We start from the raw sequence: 20,602 nt of genomic DNA, 5'->3' as shown, positions 1-20,602 counted from the left end.
TATGGAACTCTTAACATTTGCTTGGATATGGGGTTCTTTTAACTTCAATCTTTTATTTATATTAAATCAACTTAAAATGGTACATTAACATATAATAATTAATTCTTTAAAATTGCTTGGATACTTAAACTTTATTTGTTGATTTGTATTATATCTACTCATTAAACTCTTCTTTTAAAGACAGTTTTATAGCACATATTATTATGACAACAGCTGTGTGCAACATTTATCGCTCGCACACATGCAAATGTTTCAACTGCGGTTGCGGCCCTAAAAGTTCCGTTCGGATATCGAACGCTCGTTTCAATGGGTTTATTAGCATGCCTCTGTGGCGTATGAGTGATATTTCAATAATGAGCATTCAATAAATTGACAATAATTATCGCCGGACATCATATGACCAATTTGTGTCGCTTCCGAACAAACGACAATTGCCGTATGGTATATTCGATAAACAGAATACATCACTTATATTCAATGGTTTTTAAGCCATGATTAAAACAATTAATCCAAAAGACTGCAATTATCAGTACTTACTAATTATTCTTATATACCTACATACGTTTTGTAACAAAACACTTATTAAATTGTAAGTAAATACATTTTTACAAATTTAAAATTGATTAATTTGTCTGTATAGAAGTACTTACTGTAAAAGCTTGCCAGAGTGACGAATTTTCCAACCTGATTACCCCGTCAAGATGGATTGACAAACATTATTCAATTGATAGATTAAACCCTCCGATGAACGCACGTTGTATTTGCGTTTAGCCAGCAGATCAAAGGTGTTGACCTAGCCTTTTGCCAAATCACTTTCCATTAATTTAGTCGTTGCGCAGTGAAAAATTTGATTACCCAAAACTGTGAACACGTCTGCTGGCCTGAAATTACAGGGACATGAAATTTGATCATTCTAATTTGTGGAATTTATGAAGTTTATTGCTCACGCTTAATAGACACAAATGCTAACAGATTTTTTGGGGGCAAGTGGCGGCGTTATTTCAAGTTGGTCCCGCCTTAAATAAAACCATTCCATTACCCCACATTTTATGGGATAATACGGAATTTTCAATACACTTCAATAAAATATTAATCAATTTATTATTCATCCGAGTTAGCATAAGTATGCTCAACTTTCAAATGTATTTTATTTAGGTTTTTTAAAAAGGTACTTATGATTTCAAATCAGTTGATAAAGTTTTAGGAGAGGGTATTTTATATTCATACAGCCCATGTACATTTTAGGGATTGTTTTTTTTGTGCTGAAAACCCACCAACATTATTTCCTCTTCGTCGCGTTTCTGGACGCTTTCCGCTGTGGCGGTTTTTCCTCTTGGCTTTGGCTTTTGTTTTCCAGCTTTTCGCTATGAAGCACATGGAGCTTAGGCTTGGTCCCCACTACGTGCGGAAATGTGTCTAAATTGTGTGTAAAAATTTCGCCATCCCGTTGTTATTACGTTTTTTGCGCCCCTCGGCCGCAAGTTGGGGTGACACCATATGGCCTCGGCAGATAAGGCTAAGTAATTGATGGACAACGGACTAGCTTTTGTAAGTGGTTCACTCTGAAGGGGCCAAAGGAATATTGAAAATTAATTTATGGTAGAAGGTTTTTTGGAAACAAAAATATAAAGAGGGTTTGGTTTGATAGAACAAATTTAAAGATTTTTTAAAGTACATTTCAAATAATAGGTCTTAAACGCCACGAATCAGAAAGTATTTATTCTCCAATTCCTAAAAAGTTAATCCAATTAAAACATTACCTATTGAAATATTTATAAATAATTTATGGTAGAAGATTTTTAGAAACAAATATGTAAAGAGGGTTTGATTTGATAGAACAAATTTAATTATTTTTTTAACATTTCAAATAATAGGTCTTAAAAGTGTCAAATCATAAAGTAATTATTCTCTAATTGCTAAAAAGTTTATCCATTTAAAAAAATACCTTTTGAAATATTGAAAATTAATTTATGGTATGTTTCTTGGAACCAAAAATATAAAGAGGGTTTGGTTTGACAGTAGAAATTTTAAGTTTTTTTTAAGTACATTTCAAAAAATTGGTCTTAAAAGCCCCGTATCAAAAGTATTTTTTCTCTAATTGCTAAAAAGTTAACCCATTTAAAACAATACCTTCGAAACTTCCCACTCTAAAATTCAACGAAGCATTTCCCCAAAATAGCCTTAAGACAAGATTGTTACAATCTAGTCTATTACTTTTAAACGGTTGCAGACCAAAGCCAATTATGTCCTATCGTTTTGTGTGGACCACAATATCGCTGGCCCCCCCCACCAATCTTACATAACATTTTCAATTACCATTTCGGTGATTCGGCCAGGACCACATCCCCTTTTCCTTTTCCTCGACCCTCGGCTCGAATGGGGCAAGTTTAGCTACGAAATTGAGACATGTTGTTTGAGTACATTTTGTGGTTTTGACTCTGGCAGCAGGGCTGTGGGAATTTTCGTGTTTTGTGTATGCAATTTTAAATGCACATCGCAGCTCAGCCCAGTTTGGCTCAGTTCGGTTTGGTTTGGTTTGTTTTGGTTCACCCAACCAATTCCCAAGACCCATGTTGCTGTAACGAGCCGCCTTTGTTTGCTAAAAACTTATCAAGGCTATGGTCAGTACTTGGACTGGGGCCATGGAGAACTCAGAATGTAGAATGGGTCCTGAGCCCAGGGTAAACACAAGGAGCAAATGCCTGCAATGATCATCCTGCAGCTGTGTCCTGCCTCCTCTGGCCTAGTCAATTTTTATACAGACTGTCGATTCTGTGTGGGTGGGTTGGAACCTCCGGCCAGATTTCTATGCTCCTTTGGCCATTGTCCTGGGCACTGGGACGTGTGTACTTTAAAGGTCTTGGCAGTCACTTCCACATGATTGGGCAATTCACAATCTTTTTCATATGGCCACCCCGGCTGTTGTCTAAGCTGATGACTCAATTAACTGCCAAACGTGCTTTTGTGAGCTGTCAGTTGGAAAGGCTTAGATCCCCGATTGCAATTAGCCCATATAATCACTGGTACGAAAATGGATGCTGATAGCCAGGGATTAAAAGTCGATGGATTAATTAAAAACTCGCATTTGTGAAAAGGCAAGTCTTTCCATAGGGATTGTCTTGATTTTTTTCTTTTGCAAAATTTTATTGAACATGAAATAGTTTCGATAGGAAATTTCATAGGTATTTACTGTGTGTAACTTTACGGATTTTCCATAAAAGATATGCAGTTTTTCTGAGTATTATAAAAAAATGTCTGCTGCAAATTCTTTTAAAACACCTGTAATACGCCAGCATTTTGCAGCTCTACATTTTAAACATTAAATCTTCAATCGAGGCAAGGGCGGGAATTAAATGGAACGTGCCAAATCCATGGCCAGCAAAAAGCTGTCATCGAAAGCAGAACAATAAATATGCCCTGCTCATGATTAATGATTTGCACGCACAAGCGAACTAACCGAAAAAACAGCCAAATTCTTGGCCAACTTGAGAGCCAAAAAACAGGCAAAAACAGGCAACAAGACCAAAACAACAACTCCTGGGCGGGCATTCAGTTTTGTTTGGCTTTGCGGCCAGCGTAGCGTGTATTAAGGGAATTAAAATGTTATTATATAAAACAAGGACCAGGGTCCGAGCCAGATGAAGACGGGCAGGAGGTATGGGAAATGCGATGGCAACGCTGTTGCCACTGATCCAGGATAACGACGTGATAATCACACCCATCACAGCCACTCAGACCCAGCATATGACGGACGATTCCCCAACAGGCTGAAGGGACAAGGACTGCCAGGTGACTTGTACATAATTCCAGCAATTTTACCAAAGAACTTAATTTTACGCTCCTGCATTTCCCAAATGAAAAGTCGAATGCTTCCCCCCAAAGCCGACGACCCTGACAACCTTTGTCTGGCTTTAATAAGTTTGCTTAGTTCCAGCCAGAAAAGCACTGAAGCGGGCACTCAGTTGGCTTCCTTTCAAATATCCTTCCATATTCCATATATCCCGAGGTTTTTGTCTTTCATCCTGTCTCAAATTGCGTTGTTCTGGGGCTTCCTTTGTTTTGCATTGTTGTGCAGCGAGTGCGAAAAAGTTAATGGGTCAACTCGTTGGGGTTTCTCACGAATTTAAGGAATTTTTAATTAGCCTTAGGCCCAAAATAAAAATTTTCCAGCTGATAAATGTTATACATTTAATATTTTTTTAACATTTTTTCAAGAGAAATTTATTTTTGGGGTACTGAAACTAGCATTCCTGAAATTCATGTTTCAAATCATGTTTATTTTGGCTTGATATATTTTAAAAGCAATTATTGATTCTAAGCAGAGAGCAAGTGATAGGCATTCTACATATTTGTGTTTGTTTAAAAAATTTTCAGAGCTAGACTCCTTTATGATATTTTTTTCCTTTTTACTTCAAAGAACGCACGCAGGTAAACATTTGATAAGAAAACTTCAAAGTCTGTAAGAAAATAAGTTAACTTAAACCCGTAATTTAATAAACAGAGTATATTTAAGTAAAAACTCACTGCCATATAGGTGGTAATCGACACAGGAGCCAGCTTGTAGGTTCTCCAAACATAAGGCTTTGTAGCACGCATCATCAAGATCAGCAGCATCTTGCGATAGGCAAGATCACCCTCATACCAATTGTTATAAAAAGCAGCTGGCAACACTTTGTCACTCTGAAAAAAGAGATCTCATTAAAATACCGGAAAAAATTGTTAATTTTAATAAAATAAAATAATCTTAAAAAATACCCCTTATCCTTTCTTACCGCCAAAGATACCAGAGTACCATTGTGACATAGGGAAAAAGTGTAGATCATAAATAAAAGAAGCCCCACCGTATACTTAAGAGCTGTCATCATATCGAGCGTGGTCAAAGTGAAGGACATAGAGCACACGGCAATAGTAGAAGTAGTTAAACTAATCAAAAAGGTAAAGTTAAAAATTCCGTTAATACTGTCCGCAAGCTGCATTATTCTCTGATGGTAACGAATTAGTGAAATGAGTATTTCCTTAGCCCTTAGGTCCTTGGCATCTAAGTTTTCCAGTTGAGTTGATAATCCATCGAAATGTAGTTCTAATTGTATGGTACAGACATGTATCAATAACTGATTAGTTATAATAGTGCCAACATTTAGAATTGAAGAGAAGGCTTGACTTATATACAAAATGCATAATCCACGAATAGAATCCCCAATTTTCCAGGGGTACCAAGCATCGTTTTGTATTATATAAGAAACTTGCTTTGAGTCCGTTAGAATTTGGTAAGCCATGGTTATAAAGGGCATTACGTTGTAGTAGGTGTTACCAAATGCAAATAACACAGTACAATTTCTCATCAATCGAATCGATTTCTTCAGACGATAGCCAACTGAAGCAGTATTCTTTAATTTTTGATTAAACAAATTCTGAAGTTCTGCCAGCGCATTCTCAATCTGAGGCCTAAGTACTAGAAGTGAAAACATATTAAGTGTTCCTAAAACGACAAATCCCAGCATACTGCCAGCCTCCGAAATCTTTCCAGCATATATCAAAGGATCTGTAGTTTCCGGATCGAGTTGATTGGCGTAGACAGTGAAAGAAACATTGTAATAGCTTAGGTTGATGGCAGCGGCTATGAAAAATAATTTTTGTATCCATGTTTCCTCGACTCTCGGTGACTCTCGGCCCTTCCATTCAAATCTTGGCATCAGAGCCCATCGACAGGCTATGTCAGTATAGTGCATAACATCCTCGTAATGCATCGTTGGAAGGCCACCTCATACTGAGAACTTTACAAAAAATCCATTTGCTAAAATTAGGCAATCAGCCCAGCAGGAATAATGTCCTGAGAACAAGCAACTGCTTCAAATTGGTTATTCTGTTAATTATAAATTTCTGTCAGTTCCCATGCAAGAGAAATGTTGGTTTAAATCCCTTTTTTAATCTTAAAGAGGAATTTACTAAACATTAAGTGTACGAAAATTAAATATTGATAATAATTGATGAAATTTGAATGGCAAGTGCTAAAGAATCGAAGTTACTATTTTTGGGGCTGTCTGGTTAAAAACTTAACTAATATAAAAAGACACTTAATAAATATCCTTTAAAACTTACCGCAAAAATTAAGTATGTCCCATTACGGCACATGCAATAATTATAAATCATGAATATTAAGAGTCCGAGCACATGCTTTAGGGCCGTACCCAAGTCGAACATGGTCACGGAAAAGGCCAAGAAACACATGGAAATCATGGATATCGAAAGACTTATGAAAAACGTGAAATTGAAAATCCGGTTCACTCTGTCCGCTAGATTCAAAATTTTCTTGTGGTATATGATGAGGGACCTCAACTGCTCTTTGGCAGAGGGATGTTTTGCATCGATGCCTTCCAGCTGTCTGGCCAATCCATCAAAGTGAATTTCGAGCTGGATGCCAAAAAAGCTAACCAGAAACTGGCTAAACATGATGACACATAGGTTCGTCTGGCACGAAAAAGCCTGACAGATGACCGCAACTAGGAATCCAGGAATAGATCCCTGGATCTTCCAAGGATACCAGGCACTGCTCTGAATGCGATAACTCAAATCCTGCGATTCCGTCAGAAGTTCTCGAATCATGAGAATATTAGGAAGTAAATTATAGTACACAATGCAACTGCTAGTGAAAACAACCAATATCCTTATAAAACGCGTGTACGACTCGAAATAGTGTTGGCTGCGATATGATCTTCTTTTGGTAAGTTGAAACAACTTCTCGAACTCCTCCATTAATTCCTCAATATGTGGCTTAAGGCTTAGTATTTTCCATAAGTTAAGGGTGCCCACGATGGTAAATCCAAGCATGGCTCCCACGGCTGCCAATTCGGCAATGTATTCAATTGGGTCCTTAGTACTTCCATCAACGAAATAACCGTACATAAAGCATCCGATATTGTGATATATCAGATTTACTGCTCCGAACCAGAAGATAATGCGTCCTGGCAAACTGCGCTTGACTCCCAAAGATCGCCTGCCGTTCCACTCGAATCTTGGAAATTGGGCCCCTTGGGACACGAGGTCCTGATAGAACATAAAGTCCTCCAGCTGCATCTCCTACTGAATTATTACTGGGTTCTGCAACCGTATTCCCTGGCAAATTATAGTAATTGGTGGGATAATCCCCGGTGAAAACGTGCAACTGTTTCAGTTAGTTAATAGAGTCATTTGGGTAGCCCTCTGATTTTAAATGCACAGTGGGAAGCACTTAGTCAGGGTAATTGTGAATCAAAGTGCTTAAATATTTTAATACCAATTTGGTACCTTGAAATAAGAAGATGAAATTAACACTAATACACTCAAAAAATGTTAAAGATTTTCCTATATAAATTTAAGGTGATATATAGTGTATAAATAACCTTTTTTAAATTATAATTATTTAAATATATCTGACTAATTGTTATCATATTGTCACCAGTAAACTTTAACTTTTTCGCAAAGTTCGAGAAACACAGTATTATTTTATCGTCTCAACTTACCCCTATGGAGAACTCAGTGCCCAAAAAGCAGATTACAAAGTTGTAAACGATAAATGCAACTAGACCATTAACGCATTTAAAGGCAGATACCAAATCAAGGAGTAGAATAGCCACACTCGTCATGCAAAGAGCTATTGTGGAAAATAACAGGCCTCCAAGAAAGGAAAAGTTCATTACTTCATTAAATTCATCGGCAATCCGAATAACATGACTGTGGTATGCGATTAGCCTTCTCAACTCCTGATTGGCACCTGGATGACGAGAGTCCAGTTCGAGTAATTGATTGGCTATAGCATCGAAATGGAGCTTCAGCTGATAGGTAAATATGCAGATAAGATTGTGGGTGCCCAAGGAGAATGCCACGCCCGCAATCGAGGCGATGCAAGTGGCAAAGTGACCTAGTCCATAACCAACTGCTGATCCATGGATTCTCCAGGGATACCAGGTGTTAATCTGGGTCTTATAGCTGACATCCATTTCATCCGTCAGATGCTCGTACAGTAAAACCACTAGTGGCGCAGTGTTGTAGTACATAACAAACATCCAAAAGTATACAAACTCGAATTTCATGAAGCCATTGGCCAATTTGTGGTAATGCCGGCAGCGATAGTGTCTCTCTCTGGGTCTTGGATACAGCTCCATTAGGTCCGTCAGCAGCTTCTCGATCTCAGTGCGATGATATTGAAGGGCACATATATTGTAAAATCCCACAGAGACGAGCATCAGAGCCCCCGTTGCCTCCGAGATCCCGGCCACAAATTTTTGGGTGTCCTCTGCCTTCCGGTCAAATAACAGCCAATATAATATCACTCCAAAAATCTGATAGCCCAAGCAAAAGCTTCCCAGTAAGAAGAAGGTTTTTCTTAACAGCGGATAAGAATCATTCTCCGCTGGTCGTCCACTCCATTTAAAACGCGGCGCCATTGTAAAACGGCAACTCCTGTCAAAATACTCAAAATACTCATGAAATTCCATCCTGCTCTGAACCGAAACTGAATATTTTTTGCAATATGCATTCGTTCTTATACGTCAGTCTGCACGACCTAATTGGGTAATTTTTAATCATCTATACTTGAGTTCCTGAGAACAGGCAACTGGTTTTAAGGTACTATATAGTATATTCCCTAGATTACGGCAATAGTGACGTCAGCAACGCAGAAATCAAAGGTTGCACATGATAAGGTTGCAAAAGACGAAGGCAACGAGACCATATCAAGAAATTCATATAGTAACTCGTATTACATTAGGCCTTTGGCCATCTTGTAGCTGGCATCAAAAGTGTTAATCTGTAATTTGTGGAGATCCTATCTAGACTTAGAGTTTCTCATGACGGTAGTTTGTGATAACGCCTCATAAACATCAAAACATCAGTCATTTTTATTAGATCCCGGCGTTACCAATAGTACTTTGAGATCTTTTCTCATCAGCTGCCAATATATGAGTAGTGCGACATTCAGGTAAGCTAGCTAAATTGTTCCAGAACAAAGATAACTTTTCTGACCGTCTCATATAGATCTCTCTATATATAAAAACATTATACCTAGACCAATAATATAATTAAAAAGGTTACTTACCGCTGCAGTAACGGCGGTGCCCATGTAGCAGATGACGAAGTGGTAGAGGACGAAGGCCACCAGGCCACTAATATATTTAAAGGCAGAGGCAAAGTCGAGTAGCAGGACGGCAACACTTGTCATACAAATGGCGATAGTAGAAAATATTAGGCTACTCAGGAAATAAGAGTTCAAGATCTGATTGACTTGCTCTCCAATATCGAAGATACGACAATGGTAAGTGATCAAAATCCTTAGTTCCTGATAGGATCCAGGAAGCCGAGAGTCCAGACGGAGTAGCTGGCTTGCCAAGGCGTCACAGTGCAGTTTCAGTTGGTACGTAAATATGCAAACAATATTCAGGGATTTCAGAGAATAAGCCACGCCCACCACGGAGGCAAGGGCTTGAACCAAAATGGCCAGGCCAAAACCAAATGCTGAACCTTTAACTTTCCAGGGAAACCACATATTAGTTTGCGTCCTATAACTCATGTTCTGCCTATCCATCAGATACTCCCACAGAAGCAGCAAAAGTGGCGCTCCATTGTAGTACAGATAAAAGATGGTGTACAGTATATACTGATACTTCATTGTAAAAAGCGCAACATCTTGGTAGTGCTGGGTCCTATAACGATCATCTTTTGGCTTAGGATACATCACATGAAGCTCGCCGAAAACCGCCTGAATATGAGGACGGTTCTTTGTGAGTGCCCAAACATTGGTGCATGCCACACAGACTAACATAAGTGAGCCGCACATTTCCGAAAGTCCTGTAACGAATCTAACCGCGTCCTTTTCCGTCCGGCCAAACAAGTAAAAATATGTAATTATACCAACAAACTGGTAGGTCAACAAAATTACGGAAAGTTTGAAGAGATTTTTACTGATTGTTGTTTCTTGGTTTCTATCTTTTGGTCCTCCAGTCCATTGATAGGGAGCTGAAAATCCAATCTCACAGGACCGGTCTAAATACTTCATATAGTCTATCAACGGCATTCTGTTTTAAACTGTGAGGAACTAGATAATGCTTCCAAGTAATAGGTCTCACATATGTAAGCCTGCAAGTCTAATTGGGTAATTTTTAAGCAGCCATATTAGGGTGCTGAGAAAAGACAACTGTTCCGTTTGTCATAGAGTATAATATATCTTAACCTACTAATACTATTACTACTTACAGCAGAAGTGACCGCAGTACCCATGTAGCAGATGACGAAGTTGTAAAGGACAAAGGCAATCAGACCACTCATGTACTTAAAAGCAGAGTCCAAGTCGAGTAGTATAACAGCCACGCTCGTCATGCAAACGGCAATTGTAGAGCCAACCATGCTGCTCCCGAATATGAAGTTCAATATCTGATTAAACTGATCTCCGATATGTAAAATTCTAGAATGATAGTCGATTAGATTCTTTAACTGCTCATGTGCTCTCGGTTGACGAGCATCGAGGGAAAGTAACTGACTAGCCAATCCATCATAGTGCAATTTAAGTTGGAAAGTAAATATGCAGACTATATTCTGGGTGGCAATGCTGAAGCCCACGCCTACAAATGACATCATGGCTAAGGTAAGTATAGCCACACTGAAGCCCAGAGCAGATCCATGGACCTTCCAGGGAAACCAAGTGTTAGTCTGCGTCCTAAAACTCAGATTCTGGTCCTCCTGCAGGTGTTCCCAGAGCAGCAACATAAGAGGGGCACTATTGTAGTACGCATAGAAGACCACATAGAACATGAATTCGCCTTTCATTATTAGCATGGCCATGTCATAGTAGTGCTGGCAACGGTAGTGCCTGTCTCCGGCTAACGGATATATCTCCTGGAGCTCTTTGAACACTTCCTCGATCTGAGAACGGTTCTTTATGAGAGCATAAAAATTTGAGAATCCCACAACGATCAACATAAGAGAACCGCACATTTCTGATATTTCTGTGACGAACGTGGCCGTATCCTCTGCCTTCCGCCCATTTCGATACCAATAGGTTATCACTCCAAAAATCTGGTAGGTGTAGCAGATAATAGCAAATACGAGAAGAGTTTTTCTTTCCAACGTATATGGTTTCCTTTCTGTGCGCCGTCCAGACCATTGATATCTTGGAATACAAGCCATCCCGCAAGCCAGGTCTATATACCTCATATAGTCGTGCAACTGCATGCTGGTTTCAAGTATGACTGAGTAGCCCATGAAAAAACTAGTTCTAAACTAGATTTCACAACCTAATTGAGCAATATTAAATTAGTCCTTGGGAAAAGCCAACTGCTGGTTTGACTAAAAAAGTATGTGATGCCAGTTTTGTGAAAAACCCTATTAAAAAAGATATAAAGTTGACTAATGAACTTATGTTCGTTTAACAAATCAATATAATGAATCATTCAGATTTGCTTATATGGCACGCATTTATTATTAATGGTTAACCCAAATCATAGAAATCCATTTGGTCAATAGGCTAATCAGCAATTGAAAAAAACCAGATATAAGCAATGACAATTTTTTGAGCAAACATTTCTCATGCATATATTCAGCTGCCACATCACTTGTTTGTATATTCATTTTATATTCGTGTCAAGCTCGTAATGATGATGCCTTTGAGCTGGTTAGCAGGCTTTTATGCGCTCGTCTATCGCTGCTGATATCAGCAGACAAGTGCTGCTCGTTCTGCACTCCATTTCCGGCGGAAGTCCACCCAAGGAGACGTTTTTATGTACAGCCACATATATGCTGTGCCTGCATGTCGGAGCATGTGTATTGTACTTGCCGCTTGTTTACTTCTTTGTTTATGGGCATCCCCAAGGCCCCCGCTCTTTTACGAGTCCGATCCATTGCCAGTTTTTTTTTTATTGTTGCCTTTATTCTGCGGTCTACTTGGTTGCGCCTCATATGCTCCATGCTCTAAGGACCCAGACCCCAGACCCCAGGATATAACCCTGGATATGTGCTGCCCCTCTTCATCCAGGAGCGTTTTTTGTTTGCTATTGATTTATGGTTTGGTGATTTTGCTCCTTGTGCGGGTTCGGGATTTTCTGTTTACTGTCGACGTCTCATCAGCGTTTTGTTGCGGTAATTAAACTCTGATTGGTTTTCAATTGTTTTTATTGATTGGCATTGGCGTTTCTTTTTTAATCGAGCTTCTGTTGATTCGCAATTAGCCGCCGAATTCCCCGTACTCCGTTGAATGACTTAAATTCAGTTGAAACATCCGGCGAAAGTAAAATTTATGAAGACAAACAAAGGCGGAAAAGTTGGCAGGACTCGCAGTCCCGCCCGAGTACCCGGCCAATTGCCAAAGGACTCAAATCGAGCGGCAGCTGCGCGTAATGGACAATTTGAATTATCCGTCCGTCGCCGTTGGCGGAGGAGTGTGAGTAATAGTTTTGGCAGCCAGCGCATCTTTCTGGCCAGGAATTTATGGAGATCCACGAGCCAAGGGCCACTACATCGACTCCGGGCCTCTTGGCAGAAGCTGCTCCAATTCATCTCCTTCGTCCTGGACGCTGACAAGTGCAAAAGTACGGCAAAGTTATGGCGAAACCAACTCAGACAACTAGCAACTGTTGGACTTATCGATCCGCCCGGCGGGCCTTTTAAACTAATTAAGACCCGGTGAAAGGCGAACAACACATGCTACTAATTTGGGAAATTAACGCGTTTGTTTTGGCTGCTCTCGAAATAAATTACCCCAGAAGATGGAAAAATAAAATAAACGGCTGGCCAAAGGTGAGGGCAATGGCCATAAATTCGCATTGAAAGCGAATTCCGAGCTGCAACTTGTTTACTCCCACAAAAAGGTTTACCAATCCCATGGTTAGAAATTACAGCCAACTGGGAAATTTATGTGCAGCTCCATGGAAATTAAACGCTCTGGGCCAGCTTTGGACCAGCTGCTCGGACTTCCGGCTTCCTGAGGTGCTATCCTATTTTGACAAGGATCTATGAAAATAGTGTGAAAAATTATTATTCAACTCCCCCGCTTGGTTGGCATTCTAAAGTCCTAAATTAAGATAAATGAACACATTTAGCCGGAGTAATTTATTTGTTTTGATAAGCAAGTCTGCTCAGATTCGTATTTTCTGTACGCCATTTGTCCAAAAGAGGATGTGGCATATAAATCTTACCGAAAGAACATATATGTTTAAGGAGTGGAAGAAAACGCTTTCTTTAATTAGAAATTAATATTTATTTTAGCATCCTATATAAATACATATATTTATCGATTGCTGCTTTTAATGAAAGTGAAACTAAAAGCCAACCGCAATGCACCAATAAAAAACTCAGTTCTAGTATTATGATTTTTCTACTTGGCAACTTTTTTAATATGCCCCGAAAGATCAACAGCGGAAGTGGACTCGGGTCCAAATGACTTTGGCTAATAAATAAAGTTTTCCACTGCTCAGGTAAACACTCGGCATGACCCACAAAAAGTTTGTGTCCAAATAAACAGAAAGCAGCAGCGATGCCAAATCAGAAATAAGAGAGCTCCCGAACTCGGGGAAAGTAGTTTGGCCGAAAATTGTTTGCTGATGTGGCTTAGATTTTTCCTGCAATTAGTTAACCCATAAACGGAAAGTGTTGCATATGAAATATACGGCCCCAAAGTGCCAACAAATTGCCCGGAGGCCAGAAAGCGAGAATTTATGGGGAAGTAAAGGAAAGCGTTATGGCAAAGGAACTATGGGAAAACTATTTGGAAGGAAGGCTCGAAAATATATTTCTTTGAAAAACTTTGGAAGTTCAAATAAAAGAGACCTTTAAAAATAAAATCTTCAAGTGCCATTATCAAGGTAGACTAGGAAATATATATTTTTGGAATACTTTCGAAAAGAAATTACAAAATGACCCTTAAGAATGGAATGTATGATATCATATATAAAGGAGGGCTAAATAAATATATCTTTTTTTAATACTTCCAAAAAGGTATTAAAAAGACCTTTAAGAATCGAATCATTAAATGCCATATTATTTCGCAACGTAATGACTTGGAAAGCCACTTAGCTGAGACACCTTTTTGAGACCCATGTTTTCTTATTTGGAAATACATTTTCTGGTCTCTGTTCGTAGGTGGGCCACTGGCCAACATGTTGTCTGAAATGCCAGGGCTTAATTTATCTTGTTGTCAGAATGGGTGGCAGCAACAAATGCAGCCGAAGTAGTGAAATTACTCACACACACGCCAAAACTAAAACTTGGCCAGGTGAACTCCTGGTGAAAGTGAAACTGGGTCGCAAGAAAGTTTCGTGCCACCACCCACTTTCTTTTTTTGGGTTTGGGGGACAACAAGATAAAATGGACACACCCAATGTGTTTTTCGTTTTTACGGGGCGAGTGTGAAATAAAGTGAAGAAAATTGCTGCCTACTTTTTCGGGGGCCACATATATAGGAAGGATGTTGGGTTTTCCAGGGGCGGGGCTGCAGGGGGGTCGAAAGATGGCCAAGCAATTTGTTAGCAGGTCGAGCTGAGAGCGTCTCAGTGCAAATGTAATTTACTGCCAGACGATATACGCTGGCCCACAGAAATATTTTGGCCGCAATTTATTTGCGGCCATTTAAACAGGAATAAAACGAAATGAATTTAAAGAACTCCACCCACTTTTGGCAATGCTGGTGTAAAGTTATCCCTTTACTCGCTCGGTTGCCATTGACAAAACACATTGTTGAACTAGAGCAGTATTAATTTTTCTCCTTCGTCTAGACTGCCTGAAAGCATTTAAAAGCTGACAAGCTTTGCCTTTTCAACCCAAACAAAAAAAAAATTGAAATCAAATTTAATCTCTAAAAACTAAATATATTTAATTTGTTGGGGGCGGATTTCCAATATATAATTATAAAATTTGTTAAGAATACAACGTGTAGTTTGTCCAATTTTATTATTAGGTATTAAAGTAGACAATTTGTGGTGTTTTAAGGTAAAACCGCTGGGATATGAGAAACGGATTTCTCCTTCAAATAATTCTTGGCGAACTGAATCCCCTCTTCAGCATTTTTCCGTAGAATAGGTAGTAGCTTTTCCAAGGCCTCTTTTTCGGAGTCACTCATCTGGGGAAGTGGTATATATCGCTTGATCCCATCCTTACCCAATTCCAAGGGACTTGCGAAGAAAGGGGGATCGGTTAATTCAGAGGCTACAAAGGCGCACTCGATCACGCCCTCCTGACCCCCAATTCCACGGAGCAGGGAGCCTACGAAATGGGCGCCAGCATAGGCCATCGATAGGGTGGCCGATCCCCTACCAGCCTTGGCATTGACCACCTCTGTTCCCGCCTCCTGGATGCGATGAGTGAGCTCCTGAACCTCCTTGGGACCACCTTTGAATCCCGGCTGACACTGCGAGATGAGCGGCAGGATTGTGATCCCTGCATGGCCACCGATCACCGGAATGTTTACTTCATCCGGAGATATATTCATAGAGTCGCCTATGAACTTTTTCGAGCGCACCACATCCAAAGTGGTGATACCAAAAAGGCGTCTGGGATCATAGGTTCCATGGACCTTAAGGACCTCCGCTGCCGTTGGCACAATCATGTTGATGGGATTGGTGATGAAGGCCAGGAGAGCTTTTGGAGAGGCCTTACTTACAGCTGTTGCCACCTTGACTGCCACACAGCCATTGGCGGCCATCAGGTGATCCCTTTGCATTCCCGGCAGACGTGGCATTCCAGCAGCCACAACAACCACATCCGCTCTAGTTAAAGCTGGTTCTAGTTCCTCATCGCCGGTAAAAGCAATCACCTTGCCGCTCTGGCTGACATGCGATAGATCCGCAGCTATTCCCTTCATATCGGAGAGGTCGTGTAGAGCCAGTTCATCGATTCCAGGACAGCGACGGATGAGCAGCGACAGTGGTTGCCCAATACCTCCTCCGGCGCCCACCACAGTCACTTTTAGGGTACGTACTGCCATAAGCCATGGCGCTATTATAATCGATGACTTTTGACCTCCAAGTAAAAACATTTTGCTCGGAATGAAATCGTCGTTGAAAGCTAACTCCAACTTTTGACTTTATACAGAAACGCCTACTACATAGACACAGTTAAAAGGAAAGAGGTTAAAAATCAAATTAGTGTTCTAAAATGCTGACTTTTAGCTAAGTCTAAGAACCAGAATTGTTTCTGTTTATTTGTTTAATAAGATTTCTTACCTATTGTAAACCTATAAATAATTCTAAAAATGTATTTGAACAGTTCTTTATTATTAATTTTTGATTTTTTTTGCCTAAGGCACAAAGGTTTTCAAGTCTGTTGTTTTACTGAAACTTTCATATTTAGGATAGCAAAGTTTTAAGATTACGATTAAGATTAAGGTGAGGTTTAGGATTACATGAAAAATTACATTTAAAAGTAGCTCATTTATTCTTGTACAAGAATATTTAAGTGGAATGACACAGAAAAGTGATAAAAATAACTTTAAAATTAAAAGATTTCTAGGGCTGACTAATAATACTTGTAATGTAATAATTCAAAATCTCAACAAAATGTTAAAAACACATTTTATATGCACTCCAAATCACGTTACCTGAGATTTTTAAGACCCCATCGCCTTGTACTTTAACCCACTCGAACTTTAACCAGTTATTTTAAAAATTGTAAAATGTTAAACCCTCGATTGATTACCCAGTTGTCCAGAGAGCCCCTAAGGGCCTTCCAGTTTGGACGCGGTGGCTGCCGACGAGGTCTCAAGGTCGCCGTTGTGGGTGCGGGGGGTGGCATTGGACAGCCGCTGTCCCTTCTGCTCAAGCAAAATCCCCACATCTCCACTCTCTCCCTGCACGACTTGAAGAATACTCCCGGAGTGGCGGCGGATCTGTCGCACATCAACACGCGGGCCACGGTGTGCGCATTCGAGGGCAAGGATGGCTTGAAAAAGGCCATGGATAAGGCGGATATAGTGGTGGTTCCGGCAGGAATGCCCCGTAAACCCGGAATGAAGCGGGAGGATTTGGTGGGCGTTAATGCCAGCGTGGCCTGTGAAGTGGCCTTCGCGGCCAGCGATGCCTGTCCCGGCGCCCTGTTGGCCTTCATCACGAATCCCATCAATGTGATAGTTCCCATTGTGGCCACGATCCTCAAGGCAAAGGGAACCTACGATCCAAATCGACTCTTTGGCGTTACGAGCCTCGATGTGGTGCGGGCCAAGGCCTTCGTTGGCGATTTCCTCAATGTTGACCCGCAGACTGTGGATGTGCCCGTCATTGGTGGCCACACTGGTCGCACCATCCTGCCGATCCTGTCGCAGTGCGATCCTCCCTACAAGGGCACCGATGAGGAGCGCGAGGCTCTGATCCATCGCATCCAGGAGGCGGGCACGGAGGTGGTCAAGGCCAAAGATGGACTGGGATCGGCCACCCTATCGATGGCCTACGCCGCCTCCAGCTTCGTGAACTCCCTGATCAAGGGAATCAAGGGATCAGATGGTGACGAGTGCATTGTGGAGTGCGCCTATGTGGAGTCCGATGTCACCGAGGCCAAGTTCTTCGCCACCCCACTGATACTGGGGCCACAGGGCATCAAGGACAATATAGGACTGCCCGAACTGGATGATGTGGAGAAGCAGGCCCTGGATTGTATGCTGCCGATCTTGAAGGAGAGCATCGAAAAGGGTATCAAGTTGGGCGAGGATATGGTCGACCATTGTTAATATCAATTAAAATATTTTTTACCTTAAGTGGGATATGTATTATGTAGTCATATAAGGGTTTGAATGGGTTTGTTCTATTGTTTGACTGCAAGTTTTCTTCCATAAAGCTGGTAAGTTAAGGAAGCCCTAAGTTTGTAACTTTTTTTGTTGGCTAAATGTCGTGAGACGGGGTAAAAACCACAGACACAGCTGGGGTTCGGCACCAAGCAGTGGCGGATTCCCTTGCCATCGCCAAACTCAGCGGAGCCGCAAATCTTTGCGGTCTCGTCTTAATGGCAAAGAAATTGTGATTTATGCCTCGAGATTTGTACATTTGCACTGCTTGTCTTGTGCGAATATGCCCAAAGTTCACTTTAATATTTAAGTTGAGGCACATAATTTACTTCCTTGTTGGTCTTAAGTAGTTTGGCAAGGGTTAAAGTCGACACATCTTTCTAAGTTTCGGAAAGTTTGCTTCTAAAGCCCTTCCCGGAATTCCAGGATCTGGATCATTCATTACCTAATTAGTCGCCATTTTATTTTTCAACCAGCCAAAGGTGGCCAAATTAGTTTCCATGTTCAACTAAATTACATTAATTGAATTCAGCTGCCTACATCTTTTGGGTGTCGGGTTTAAGGAGGTTTAGTGGCTCGGGCATCTTGCTCAAAAGTATCTGAGTCGACAGTTTGTGCCGACATGAAAACTTTACGTTTTCTGGCTTGTAAGCCCTTAAAAGATTTATTATGTAATTGGATTTGTCGTCGCCTTTGTTATGGCATGACCGATGTTATTATTTTGTCATCGCTGCCACAAAGGTCAGCCTTTTACTACTCGAGATTTTATCATTTAATTATTGTAAGTAGCTTAAATGGTTTTGCTTTTTGACTATAGCTGGATTTTACATATATAAGCCTTTTTTATGGAAACGAATATTTATAGAATTTTAAACTATACATTTTATTTTATATCTCAACAGAAGCGGTTTCGAAGTTAAAGTTTCAGCACGGTGAACTCCTTAAACCTTTTACCAATAACAGATTTGTTTGGCCCACTTCATTGTTACCAGTTTGTTGCATAGGCAGGCAATAATTTACAGAAATTATACATGACCACTTAAGGTGTCATTAACGTTAACGACCGCCGAACCACGGAACGGCCGAAATGTGTGTCGGGGCATTATGAAATGTTTAACAGCCTCGTCTGAGGGCCGCCTGCAAGTGTACGGCTATGTGCACTTTTTGTCGGCGGCCTCCTGTCGACGACTCTTGGCTCTCTTGGCGGAGAGCCCCAAAGCATTCCTGGCCGGGTAATCCAAAATTAATGGCCTGTCAGTCATACCCGTGCTACAATCTTAGCCCACTTTGGGCCTGGCCCAGAGCAGGAGCTACAGCTACAGCTGCGATTCCGTCTTATAGCCGGTCGTGTGCTACATCCTTTCTTTGTGTAAATTTCCGCTTTCCGTTTTCGGCAAAGTAGACCAAGAACCAGCTTAATCGAAAACGTATGAATGCAGCCGAGATCTAAAAGGCCTGCCTAGAGATGGTACCTGGTGAATCGATGCATTCACGAAAAAGGGTACTTCATTTTGAAAATATTTTAATGGCTTTCATCAATAAGCATAGAAAATAACTCAGACCTCAGTGTTTTTATATTGAATAATCTAAAGTATTCCACATATAATATTATATACCTTCTGACGAAAAAAATCAACATGCCAGTATTCTAAAATAGATTATATGGAATTTGGAAGATCTAAAGAACTTAAAAGGATCCTATGTACTCTCAATGTCAAAATTTAAATACCTTTAATGGGATAATAAATGAAGAGTAATGGTATTAGAGACTTGAACCTTTTTGGATTTATAGTTTAACATTTAAAAAGGAAGTAGTATTTTTTTTTACTTTGAAAGAAAAAATAAGCAAAACAAATCGGAAAATTATTTTTTTATATGTTTAATAATTCTATTGCATTGCACCTGCCAACCGAAAATAAGCTATACCTTTTAGAACTTTGACTTACAGTTTTCGGAATGAACTCTTATCTAGATATAAAACCGAAAAATCATTAAAAATGTTTTTTTTAAACACTGAATGGGTGGCACCCTTGAATTGAGCGTGACTTTCGTGGGTTCATCAGCTTCTTTCACCCATCTCTAGACCAAAGCCGCAGCACTTAAGCGCCTTTCGTGTTGCGCTTTTCGGCTCTCCTTTTGGCCAGGCCCAGACTGCGGTTAGAGCAGCCAAGTTTTTACAAGCGCAAAAATATTTTCACTTAAGTAGCTGCCACCATTTTGCTCAATTTATTTCCAACATCAAGCTCTCATTCCTTTTTTTAATTTTACACACAATTTTCGTGTAATGTTTGGCTTTCAGTTCGTGCTCTTTTGAGCGAGAACATTTTGCAATCTTGGCCTGGTGAAAAAAAACCGCTTCGTAATATTTAATTGAATGTTTTCTGTTAAATGTTGTTCCGGCATTTCTCCTCAGGCTCTGTCGGTCCTGCAAAATAAATCATATAATCATCGTTGGCTTACCATTTGGGCCCCAGCCAGATCCATATGAAATTTCGGATGCAAAAATCTGTGCAAATTTGTTGGACACTTGACTGCTACTCGTACATGCATTTGTTTGCTGTGGGTGGTTGCACCTTTTTTCATACCATTTCCGGGTCAACTGAGCGGAGGTTTTCTTTTTTGTCAGAGTGCCACCCAGAAACATGAGACTCCTGGGAATAAATGAAATTCACAACAATTTTTTTGACATCATTTTGTAGAATACATTTCTGTGCATTTGGGCATTTAACGATGTGTAAAAACGTTTGCCATTTCGGTTAATTGAATTGTTTCTGTATGCAATTTTATGGTGTCTGTATGGGAGTACAGTGAACTCGATGGGGAATGTTTCATATTTTAATAGGACATTTAGAATGCACTTATGGGAATTTA

At 40.3% G+C, this 20,602-nt stretch overlaps 5 protein-coding genes across 19 annotated transcripts in view; 3 read left to right on the top strand and 2 right to left on the bottom strand.

The window, feature by feature from the left end:
* RpS4 (ribosomal protein S4) overlaps positions 1-20,602 on the top strand; it is a 224,377-nt gene that overhangs the window by 117,754 nt on the left and 86,021 nt on the right. The window lies entirely within an intron of this gene.
* The window catches only part of RpS12 (ribosomal protein S12), a 253,421-nt gene that overhangs the window by 169,382 nt on the left and 63,437 nt on the right, over positions 1-20,602 (top strand). The gene's annotated exons all lie outside the window — the stretch shown is intronic.
* Or69a (Odorant receptor 69a) lies at positions 4,257-11,208 on the bottom strand. 5 transcript variants are annotated; one of them, XM_036815990.3, is made up of 4 exons: positions 7,500-8,510; positions 6,100-7,074; positions 4,525-4,680; positions 4,257-4,457 (listed from the first exon to the last, which is right to left on the bottom strand). In XM_036815990.3, the coding sequence occupies exons 1-4, from the start codon at positions 8,472-8,474 to the stop codon at positions 4,407-4,409; spliced, it is 2,157 nt and encodes a 718-aa protein (XP_036671885.3). In that variant the 5' UTR covers positions 8,475-8,510; the 3' UTR covers positions 4,257-4,406. The 5 variants fall into 5 exon arrangements, with proteins under 5 accessions (XP_036671885.3, XP_036671880.3, XP_036671883.3 ...); XM_036815985.3 differs by lacking the exons at positions 6,100-7,074; positions 7,500-8,510 and adding an exon at positions 10,228-11,208; XM_036815988.3 differs by lacking the exons at positions 6,100-7,074; positions 7,500-8,510 and adding an exon at positions 9,074-10,067.
* LOC108006704 (uncharacterized) lies at positions 14,917-16,065 on the bottom strand. Its single transcript, XM_017070244.4, has one exon. It carries the CDS (start codon positions 15,992-15,994, stop codon positions 14,945-14,947), a length of 1,050 nt encoding a protein of 349 aa, XP_016925733.4. The 5' UTR covers positions 15,995-16,065; the 3' UTR covers positions 14,917-14,944.
* On the top strand, positions 16,562-17,708 carry LOC108006691 (malate dehydrogenase, mitochondrial). The gene has a single exon (XM_017070230.4). The coding sequence runs from the start codon at positions 16,631-16,633 to the stop codon at positions 17,675-17,677; it is 1,047 nt and encodes a 348-aa protein (XP_016925719.2). The 5' UTR covers positions 16,562-16,630; the 3' UTR covers positions 17,678-17,708.

Source organism: Drosophila suzukii, chromosome 3 (assembly GCF_043229965.1).
Source record: "Drosophila suzukii chromosome 3, CBGP_Dsuzu_IsoJpt1.0, whole genome shotgun sequence".
Lineage (NCBI taxonomy): Eukaryota > Metazoa > Arthropoda > Insecta > Diptera > Drosophilidae > Drosophila > Drosophila suzukii.
The sequence above is the reverse complement of the archived record's forward strand: the minus strand, read 5'-3'. Positions and strand labels throughout refer to the sequence as shown.